Genomic DNA, 12,000 nt, shown 5'->3' on the forward strand with positions numbered 1-12,000 from the left:
AGGCCTGCGGGCGGTGGGCAACGGACGACGACGCGGACGAAGGCGAGGCGGCGACTACAGGCGACGACGTGAACCCGGCAGGCTATGGCGGCGCGACAGGCGACGCGACCTCCCCGCGATCATTCTCTCTCTCGTCGACCTCTCTCTCTCTCTCTCTCTCTCTCTCTCTCTCTCTCTCTCTCCCTCTCCCTCTCCCTCTCCCTCTCCCTCTCCCTCTCCCTCTCCCTCTCCCTCTCCCTCTCCCCTCTCCCCTCTCCCCTCTCCCCTCTCCCCTCTCCCCTCTCCCCTCTCCTCTCTCTCTCTCTCTCTCTCTCTCTCTCTCTCTCTCTCTCTCTCTCTCTCTCTCTCTCTCTCTCTCTCTCGCGTTCATCATCACCCAATGTGCCTACATGGCAAGCTCACAATCCTTTACACATCAAATTCTTATCAATCCTTTTGCTTCAATGACTTGCTCTATCCCCATCCACATCAAATCTTCATCAATCCTTAGCTTCAATGACCTGCTCTACCCCTATCTCAACTATTCTCCATTAATTGGTATGCTCTACTTCTGTTCAACTTGTTCCCCATTAATTGAACTTGCTCTACCCCTTTCTTTGGCTACATCCCCATTAATTGGACCTGCTCGAACTTTGTTTGGCTTATTATCAATCTAGCATGACCACCAAAATCAAATAGAGCCAAGGATCTAATCTTGAATGAAGATCAATGTGTCCACTCCAAGCACCATCATTTACTTAAGCTCCACAAGTTTGTATAGATTTTCCTCATCACTTGCATGGAGAGCAACCTTCCTCAATTTTCTTGTGATACATTAGTACTCCCAAAGGTCTACCTGTCCAGTATGCAAAGATTGATTTTTTTTTTTAATTCATGGTGCTAGTTGTTCAAGTTGGATGGTTCAAAGTATTGTCACTATCACGTTCTTTCCCATGTTTACACAAGCCCTTGAGAATGAAACTCTCTCACTATGTTCTCAAAATCTCAAGCTCCCTTGACTTTCAACCTCCAATTCCCTCCAGCACTAAATGTTTGAAGTAAACACTCTCCACATTTTAAGTGTGTTGTCTTAAGTCTCAACGTTAAGTATAGGCCTTGAATTTATTTTTCTTCATCAGATGCAGCATTGGATGTATGTCTAATATTTTTTAGTCTAATTAGTACCGTAGTAGCATTGGGACAGTACTAATCGGACACCATCAGATGTGACAACTCTGGTCCATGACATCAACAAATCCTTCCCAATTATGCATTGATCAGTTGCATCTGAATACAACAAGTAAATAACATTGACTAATTATGGCAAAATCCCAGTTTTAACATAATATGCAAAATGAAATCCCAATGCAAATGTCAAATGCTTTTGCCAAATCCACTTGCTTGATCATACACAATAACAATAGGAGCATTTGCAATATTATCATTAATCTGTCGTCTCACACGTGCACACAAAACACATGCATATTGAACTTGCACAGTAAATAGGAATTGAAATTCAAGCTGATCATTTTGTGAGAAATTCGAATTGATTGGCTTTACTATAAACTCACTTTGACTTTAGAATGTGAAGATTATTGGGTAATTAAGGATCATTTCCCTTACAAGGAATAGAATTTGAAAAGGCTACAAATCCATGTCAGCAAAAAAATTTCAAAAGCTGATTGCCGGCATCACAGCTTGGTGAATGTTAGGGAAATTCACAAGAGCAAATAGATTTTCATAATTGTACCCATCAATTTTGCACATAGTATGTCCACATGCAAGCAGTAGTATATCCCTGTTCCTAGAGTTACACAAGCTTTCTTTTTCACCTGTCCCATATCAACTTACAGACTATCCGCTTGCCAATACTACTAAAAGCAACGAAATTGAGCTCTTATTATCTTTATGTTCTAAGCATGAGACTTTAACAAAAAAAAAAAATTGGAACTGACAATCAATTAAAGAAGACACATAATTTTTTGTTTGGTCTAACTCAAAGTTTCTTTCAAATAATAGCATGTGTACCTCATCCAAAGAGCGACGGAATAAGTCCTCTCGATAATCTGCATGTGACATAAGCAATGCTGGATTGTATGATTGAAACAACCTGTCTTACAAATGAAAAGCTTTGTAAAGTTATGAATCAAAGAGAAAACACAAGACAATATGATCTGGACGATTATGAAACTATTCCAGTAATCAACTTATTGGCAAATCCAACATACTTTGCACTTTATCTCCATTAAGAAGAACTGTTAAATTGTACGACTTAAGACAACCCTTTTCATCCTTTTAAAGCACATACTTGATACATAAACCAAGGCTACATTTGTGATTCTTTTGGCATACCTGATGAGAGAAGCATTGCTATAGATGTCAAGGTTCTCAAAAAATGCAAGTGTGTAGTATGTAAAGCGATCAACAACCGATACTCCCACCTGATAACAAATATTCTTGATAAAGAAGTGTAATTGTTGACATTATACCTATAAACAAATACGGCGAGTAGGATTGATTTTTTGTGGTTAGAATCTCCCTCACTAGCCCCACTCTCCCTGTTGGATGGAAACTATCTACTTTAGGTGACCTCCATGTGCTTAAAAGCAGACAACAAGCTCAAGTTATAAAGGTGCCTCTGAAAATGCAAGATTGACACCAAGTGGTGAACGCTCATTGGTCTTAGGACACGGAGTTTACATTCTAAAACCATGCATAAGATGGAAGATGTGTAAACTTTGCTAATGTTGAATCTGATAACAATGGTTAAAGGTCTGTGACCTGTACGGGAAAAGATATTAAATGCACATAACTTCCTAGCAGAGAAGATCCACACTCCTTTGGTGAATAGTCACACATTTGATCAAGTCTTCAATTTTAACGATACTTTAAAGAAGAATTTCAAGCTCTTGGGTGATTCTTCCAGGTTTCATAAATTACTGATATAAAATGATTTTGTTCTTAGGTGCACACATGAACAATGAAATCAGTTCACAATCTGCACTGTTGAGTCTCTATTATGAACTAATGGTGTCATGTTCTAGGCTACAAACACATATCAACAAGAAAAACTAGCAGATTAACCCTTACTTCAGAATCCAGATGATGAGAATATGAATTCTCCCCCTTTCGACTGCTACCAATCGCTAAAACTCCAGGTGAATATAACTGCACAAGCTTAGCACCTTACTATTAAAAAAGTAAGATTTGAATACTGATCTAAGTCAGCAAAAACAAAATATCTAGCTGAATGACTATCATGACTTTGAAATCACACCGTGTTTGTGGGTCAGAAAAAACAATCACACAAATGTCTGCTGCCATAAAACCTCTTTTCCTCAAAATGCTCAAATGGATATATTCTGCCTCCTGTCACATGTTATGAGGCCACCTGAAATTACTGAACAATCTAAATGAAATCCCCCTTACAGATTTTAACACCATTTCCGCCTATTAAACAAGCATAAACTTAATAAAGTCATGTGGAACACAGCGAGTCCGATGTAAAATTCCAGTTCTTACCTTTAAACAGAGAGAAACAAAGTCTGCAAAATGTTATATTTACTCCCTCAAAACGTGTGAACAAAAAGCATTTCAGCAGATGCACCAACTTCCACATCTTTCTGGGAAAAAAGTCTGGCCAACCTTTTTATAAATCCTCACATTGTACCCAACAATCAGAATAACAGTTTGTTTATTTTGTGTCATGTTCATGCTCTTCCTCCAAAGTTGCAAAAGGACTCTTTTCACCCTTTTTTTTTCTTCCTGTTTCATTTTTGTTTTTGTTGATTCTCGTTAAATTTTGCTTTGGAGTTTCTGACATTTTGGATGTTTGTAGAGTTTGATGTTTTGGCATTAAAAAGATTCTCATGGAATATCTCCTTTTGATACACCGTTCCTACCAAACCTCAACACATGGAGGATGCCCATCCGGCTTCTCCTAAACCCAAGCACATGTACATTTGATGGACATTCATCACTAGTGGCCATTCTCGAAGCTCAAATCAAAGACACGTAATGGCAATTGGCCGAGATGCACACTCATCAATTCCAACCTAATCACTTTAAAGGGGAGAAGAAGAAATGTGACAAGTCAAACATCAACTCATGGCTGGCCAAATGAATGGCTTATTTTGATCTGTATCAATTAGATGACACTCAACATATCAGAGAAATACAAATCATGTTACAAGGAAGGTGCATGCTTGGAGGGCAAGGCTACGCCCCAAATTAGAAACATGGGCAGATTTTTAATCCATTTTTTAGAAGTATTTTGTAACCAATGATCAAAGTGACAATACCCATAAATTGTTTGAACTCAACATGGGAAAGAAAACCTTGGATGCATATTCACAAGATTTTCAAGATCTTCTTCACAAAACAAAGGCTTTGGATGATTCTCACGCATTACTCTACGTGGGTTATCTTTTTAGATTGCTACCAAACTACCAGAATGAGGTGCTCCACAATCCATTATATTTGTTAGAGGATGTTGATAGGTATGTCAAAAACTTTGATAATGCTTTGGTTGCAAGTAGAGGCAACTAGTCGACAAGTGGGCCCCATTGAGTTGTCTCCATCTTCAAGCTAAAGAAACCTTTTACCCAACAGTAACTCATCAATCATCTTCAAAGTTGCATAAGAAAAAGACAATAAGCTAAAAGTAATTCGTATTGAGGATCGCTCAAAGGGTCGTTGCTTTGCCTACCATCAAACGAGGCACTTTTGTGGTGATAGGGAGTGTCCCCAGAATAAGAAGGCAAAGTCTACATCAAAGCCTTCAGTAAATATGGTAGAAGCTCCAAGTATTTCTTTTGAATTTTTATCGAAAGATTGTTTTATTAATGCAAGTAGTTGTAATGGTTGCTTCATAAATAAAATTGTGTTTGGCCCGCATGACCTTTTAAAGGTCACTAATTATATTAATGGCCAATAAGTTACAGTTTTGTTCGATAATGGGTCTACATATAATTTCCTTTTTTCTCAATTGGTACAAAAATTGCAGCTCCACATAGTACTCGCTAACCAAGCTTATCATATCCATTGTGCAAAGGGACCCTATTATGGATTGTTGAGATCAAATGATGCCGAGTTTGCATCTTTTGACCCAAAAATACTAGGAGTCTCTGGACTTCCGATTGATGGGCCACCTTGTGTTGAGAAACCCTTCACATGTAGTTTGCATTCTGTGTTTTGCATTTAGGGTTTCACAGTGAACAACCCCAAAAAGGGACTGGGCACCCACAATGTGGCGCCACCCTAGACAGCTGACGCCCTCCCTCCGAGCGCCACCCTTGATAGTCTCTTGCCTATTTATAGACTGCTTCTGTCACTCATTCTATATGGCTAATTCATTCAATCCGTCACCTCTTCTCTCCAGCCTCTCCATTGCCCTCACACCCCTTCAGAAGGACATTGCGGTTCATGGCTAATGGTTGCCTTCATCATCTTCCTTGTGCTATGGCACCCTTGTTCCCTTGTATCACATTCACTCCATGATTCAGAACTTCATCATTCCATTCATCAGAGTTTCTTCTCTCTTCTCTTCTCTTCTCCATGTTTGCCGAGTTCACTCCGTGTTCCTCCCTCCAAACCCTACTGTCTCGCTGGTATGCCATCTTTTGACATGGTATCAGAGCTGGATCTGCTCAAACAGCGACAAAGATCCTCCACTCCAATGAAGGCAAAGACCAGTGGCGAGTTTGGCATCCACTTCTCTTTTTCTTCCGCTGCATCAACACCTTACCAGGCGGCTACTCTCCTCTACACTTGCTGTTTTCTGCCTATTGTTATCTACTAACTGGGGGCAGCTATTCTCTGCTGCTGGCGGCTCCTCCTTGTTGCTAGCGGCTCAGCCAAACTACTAGTGGTTGTTCTCTGTTGCTGGTGGCTCAACCAAACTCCTGGCGGCTCCTCCCTGCTATTGGTGGTTGTTCTCTGCTGCTAGCGGCTCAGCCAGACTGCTCACAGCTCCTCCTTGCTGCTGGCAGCTCACCCAGACTGATATTCTGCAGCCGGCAACTCCTCCCTCACTACTGCAGGCTGCATTTGCAACTGGCGGCTCCTTGGCAGCTGGCAGCTCACTTCCAGCCCTTCCATTGCCCTCCCAGCCCTTGAGGCAGCCATTGCAGTTCATGGTTCATGGCTGACCTCTTCCTTCTTTAGCAAGGCACACTGATACCCATGGCTTCTTTACCAAAAGATGACCACACTATTGGGTGCTCCTATTGTGACATCACCGGACACACCACTGATGCTTGCCGACTTCGACCTTTGCTCCCCACCCCCCAGAGTATATGCATCTCCCACCTGGCACTACTTTTGCCACCTCTCCTTTCTGGGCCACAAAGATTGTTCTGCATCGGCTATCAAAGTACTATGCTCAAGGCAATAAGACGCATCCGATGCGCACTAAGTCCTTTCGAGCACATGGAGAATCGATTGGTGCTACGACCTCCGCGAGATCGTTGTAATGCCAGCGGCAGTCTTCTCCTACCTTTTTTCGAGTACAATGGCTACCACAGCCCACGGTTCTACAGTCCACTCCATGGAGAGACAGTGATTGTTTAATACCATCTCCTCGTCACTCCGCTCCTTCAAGAGACAGTGGCTGCTCAAGTCCTTCCTCTTCTTCAACTTCCCGGTCCGCTCCATTGAGAAGCAACAACTGTTGCCTACTCATTGCTCAGTCTGAGCCCCACCCTTCACCCTCACCTACTCAGGTTCCAAAGGCCACCTTTGGGAGTTCTTCACCACCTCAGATACCTTCTTCGGCATGACCGGCCGCACTTCCTTCATCCTCAAACATTTCAGCATCCATGATCCATGAGTTTTAGATTCCCTATCTACCTCAGAGGGGGGTTCAGAGGGGGATGATCTTTCTTTGCCCTTCAAGGGGGCATCTACATCTACTACGACTTTAGAGGGGGCTCTTATTTCTCCAATTTCAAAGGGGGACCCCATCCACCGCTCAGTCCTCCGCACACCTTGGCCGAGGCCTTTTACCTACTTCTTCTACCCTTGGATGGGGTGGCTTCCTTCCAGCGCACCGCTCAGTCCTCCACACACCTTAGCGGAGGCCTTTTACCTTCTTCTTCTACCCTTGGATGGGGTGGCTTCCTTCCAATGGTCATCTCACCTATTAATTCCTAAGATCTCAAGGATCTGCCTAGATCAGGGCCTTGGAGGTTCAACCGCAACTTGGTGACAAGGCCTTCGTATTCCTTCTTGCATGGATGCATGGAGATAGTGGCTTCACTCCCGAAGTTGAGTTTCAGGTTCTCCAGTTCACTCTGTCTACTGTTCTTTACTACAAATTACCTTTCAAGTGGAAATCTTGGATCCTAGGGATCCTCTACATCTTCTCCCTCCTCTTCTTCTTGCCTTGGTCACTTGGTCAGCATAGAGTCAACTCCCAAGATCGAGTACGGGCATATCCTTATGGTTCTCGGCACCACACAAAGTCCAACATTTCTCCTATGCATTGCACGATTTAATCATCTTTGTACTAGGGTGCTTGGGCAAGTGAACAATTTCCCCACGAGGGACACTATCCAAGTGGCACCTGCTACATGAGCATTCTTCTGCTTGTAGCATTCCATCTCCACCTCACTCTTCTCTTCTTTCCCTTTTTTGGCCTGAGAGGGGGCCTTAAGAAACCCTTCACATGCAGTTTGCATTCTGCGTTTTGCATTTAGAGTTTCACAATGGACAGCCCCAAAAAGGGACTGGGTGCCCACAGTGTGGCACCACCCTAGACAGCTAATGCCCTCCCTTCGGGCACCACCCTAGACAGTCTCTTGCCTATTTATAGACCGTCTCTGTCACTCGTTCTATATGGCTGATTCATTCAGTCTGTCACCTCTTCTCTCCAACCTCTCCACTGCCCTCATACCCCTTCAGGAGGATATTGCGGTTTGTGGTTCGTGGCTATCTTCATTATCTTCCTTGTACTACGGCACCCTTGTTCCCTTGTATCACATTCACTCCATGATTCAGAACTTCATCATTCCATTCATCAGAGTTTCTTCTCTCTTCTATTCTCTTCTCCATGTTTGCCGAGTTCACTCCCTGTTCCTCCACACAAACCCTACTGTCTCACTAGTACGTCGTCTTTTGACACCTTGACCATATTGATGCCATTCTTGGCATACCATGGTTTTTTTTTTTATAGATATTTCTCTTTATACGTCGACTATAAAACCTATATGCTATCTTTTGAACTTGATGATTGTTATCATGTGATCGAGGGCTGTTCACTCTTTGGAATCACCAAAGGTGATATGCATATGATATCAATTTTGGAATTTAGTATATGTTTTCCTGATCCAGATGTTGTAACTTATGTTTGTTTCATTAAAAAAGTTCAATCATCTCATTCGCAATGTAATTCGATTTCTTTTAATAATAACTAAGCGCTTTGCACTTAGATTCTCTCAACACTTCGCGCCAGTGTTCTCCCAATGCTTCACACCAAGTTTCAAAAGCATGCTTCATGTGGCAAGAGGCTTTATGGGAGGTTGATATAAGAAACATAATCTGAACTTCAAAATCTATGGCAACTTAGACTAATGCAATATTGAATACACGAAAATGCAAAATATGAAATGTGGCACGCACACTAATATATAGAGAGTGAAAAACTAACATTAACATGATCACACTAATATGGCAACTTGAACTAATGCAATATTGAATACACAAAAATGCAAAATATGAAATGTGGCACTCACACTAATATATAGAGAGTGAAAGACCAACATTAACATGATCAAGCAAGAACCCTTATAGCCATTTCTCAAAGTTTCTCAAGGACAAACACATTTAATGGTGATTTCTATTCACATTGAGCCTATCATCGCATGCATATTATCCTCACACACTGAGCCTACAACATTACATAAATTAAACAATCCATAAACTATATTGAGAATTACTACTATTACTACTCTAGCTAACATGTGTAGGAGGCCCTCTATATCTATCAACTAGAGCTCTTTAGTGTTTGTTAGCTTATAGCCTTTTTGTATCGTTCATTATATCTTTCATTTACTGTTCTCTTTAGACAATTGTATGATCATGTAGATGAACTTAACTCATGGTCCCATAGATCACTTTAGCCTTTTGCTATATCATCTTGTTTTTTCGTGAAGATAATTCAATTGAGTAGCAATATTTACATCAGACCATCACGTCAGCTAAGAAAACAAAACAGACACAAATGAAAGGCTACCAAGACTCTATCACACAAATATCACACAGAAAGAACAGTTGATGTGGATCGAATAATATCTAGCCAGGGAGCAACAATGTCAGGAAGAACCAAATCAACTAAAACCATAGAGAAAATCTGCCATAACACTGAACCACGAACACGGGCCACATAACCATGAATGCCCAGAGCCGAATCAAAAATAAAAGCATTCTGAGTACGCCAAATATGCCACAGAGTTGTCCATCTAAGGAAATGGAAGAGGCAAGAATAATCTGATTGCAAAGCAAACATAGAAGTCATCCTTCCCATAATCCACGAACGAGCTGATATCCGCCATTGAGTCGCCGAGGACCACACACGGCAAACAAAACTCCAAATCTGTCAAGCAACAAGGCAAGAGACAAAGAGATGAAGAATGTCTCATCACATGTAGTGCAAACGACATAGTGACCATGGGAGATCTTGCAAGCATGCAACACATCCCCAGTTGGAAGACATCCAATAATTTATTAGCTGTCGGGAATAAAGGCCCCGTGCCTTTAAATGTGCTCATGTGTGAACACGCCCTTAGCACTTGTACTTACACATATATATCTATCTAAAAACCTAAAGGTACACACTCGTCATTGTACCTACAAACGTGCTCACTCTCTACTCTGCTCTATCTCACTCTCAGTGTCTCTCATTGCGCGTAAAGACTAACTGTCTCGATCTCCGTGCCTAACCCGTCACTACAAACTGGTATCAGAGCAGTGGTTACAAGGTTCGTGTTTCCAAGGAGTGTCAAGTCGCAGGACTGACAGAAGTCCACTCAACAAGTGAGGCAAAGTGGATCATGTGCAAATGACATGTGTAGCATAGGTCGTGCAGAAGACCAGCAGGCAGTCATGTAGAGAACTAACAGCGCCAAGCGAGCAAGTCGAGTAGAAGACTAATGGCACCAGCAGCAGTCGACGCTAGCAGCAATCGGCGCCAGCAGCAATCAGCGACTAGCATACGGGTCCAGCGTGTGACGAGGGCAGTAGCCGACGCCTGATGGGCAACAACTAACGACCAACGGGGCAGAACCAACGGGCACTAACGACGCGCAACGGCAGGCATGCGACGGACTGGAACCGCAGCCGGGCTCACAGCACACAACTGACAGGTCAACAGACCTGTCATGAAACTTTTTTTTCTCTTCAAAATCTTTTGAAATTTCCCCCCTCTAACCAAGGTTTGTACGCACAAGCACAAAATCTCAAATCTGTGCAAAATTGAGCCAAAAATTTGAGGCTTTTTCCGAATTTGGAAATCTCAACACAAAATTGGACAATCTGACTCAAAAATTGCAAAGTCAATGCACATTTGCTTGGGAATTTTCAGATTTTAGTGAAATTCTTTCAATTTCACTGAAATTAATGCACGCAGGACTTGGAAAATTTGGGGATTTGTCCAGATTTGGTGCAAGCAAGATGCAATAGTGATATCTGTCTCAAAATTTGCAGGAATTTTGTGACATTTTGTACGCGACATTTGGGACTTTTCATGTACATGCGCAAATTTGGCAGAAATTTACCCGATTTCTCGACATTGAAGCACATTGAACCCCATGCAATTTGGGCAAAATTTGTGCAGCATTTGGTCAGTTTATGTACATGCAGGTTGACTTCCACGCAATTTGGACATCGACACTTTGTAAAATTTGGGAGTTTAGCAAAATTGCTCTATTTTGGCAAATTTGGTATGTTCTATGCATAATAGAGAAAATACAGATGTGTGGTTGATGCTTTGAGCACAAAATTTTGGGGCTTGTGGCCATTCGTGTCAAATTTTATGCCCATGGGTACATGTACAACAGAAATTGCAGCTAAAATTTGGGATTTCTCATGTAATGTGATGCATATGCCCTTGGAACAGCTGTAATCAGTTGGATACTGCTGTAGCACATGGTTTGATGCTTCTGAAAATTTAATTACAGATCTGAAATCTGTATTGATTGCTGGTTGGTACTTGTTTGTACCTTGGTCACTTGGGTGACAGTTTTGGGCCTGTATTTGCTGGTTTTTGGTCACATATGGGCTGAAAATCATGGCTGGCAGCAATGACAGCAGTAATCTGATGCACATAAAGAAGCTTGAAGGCGCACATAACTTTGCAATTTGGCAAAAGCAGTGCTACAATATCCTGTTACAAAAGAAGCAAGCAAAGCCGATCAAGACACAAGGGGCAAAACCCTCAGATATGGAACAGGATGATTGGGATGAGTTAAATGAGCTTGCACCTCAACCATCGAGCTATCAATTTCTGATGCCTTGTTGTTTAACATTGAAAGTTTGGATTCTGCATATGCTATATGGACTCGACTGGAAGAACTGTATGCACAGAAAAGTGCTGCAAGCTAAGTGTATTGGTTGAAAAAGCTTATGGATTTGCGTATGAAAGAGGGTACAGCAATGTCTACTCACTTGAGTAAGTTTAACTCCATTTTCAGCCAGTTGGTTTCCTTGAAATTCATGATTGATGAGGAATTTAAGGCTACTTTCTTGCTTTGCACTCTACCAAAGAGTTGGGATACATTCAAGACTGCTATGAGCAATTCTAATGTGATCTTTTTGTATGTTGATGTAGAGAGTGCTCTACTCATGGAAGAAATGAATTGGCAGAACAATGCATCCAGTAAGTCTTCCAGTGCTTTGTATACTAGGGGCAGATCACAGCAAAAGGGAAAATAGATAGCAAGGGACGCAGTAAATCACGTGGCAAAGATATTGAATGTCATCATTGTGGCAAGAAGGGTCACTTTAAACGTGATTGCTACAAATGGA

At 41.9% G+C, this 12,000-nt stretch overlaps 1 protein-coding gene across 2 annotated transcripts in view; it reads right to left on the minus strand.

Moving 5' to 3' along the window:
• The window catches only part of LOC148018478 (Peptidase C13 family), a 75,306-nt gene that overhangs the window by 21,555 nt on the left and 41,751 nt on the right, over positions 1-12,000 (minus strand). For both annotated transcript variants that reach the window (XM_087661652.1, XM_087661651.1), the window contains 3 exons: positions 3,070-3,147; positions 2,332-2,420; positions 2,008-2,089 (listed from right to left, as the gene is read on the minus strand). In XM_087661652.1, the coding sequence (XP_087517778.1) occupies positions 2,008-2,089; positions 2,332-2,420; positions 3,070-3,147 (249 nt within the window). The remainder of the gene's footprint in view (positions 1-2,007; positions 2,090-2,331; positions 2,421-3,069; positions 3,148-12,000) is intronic.

This window comes from Lygodium microphyllum, chromosome 21 (assembly GCF_053477565.2).
Source record: "Lygodium microphyllum isolate KBCC chromosome 21, Lygodium_microphyllum_v1.1.10, whole genome shotgun sequence".
Lineage (NCBI taxonomy): Eukaryota > Viridiplantae > Streptophyta > Polypodiopsida > Schizaeales > Lygodiaceae > Lygodium > Lygodium microphyllum.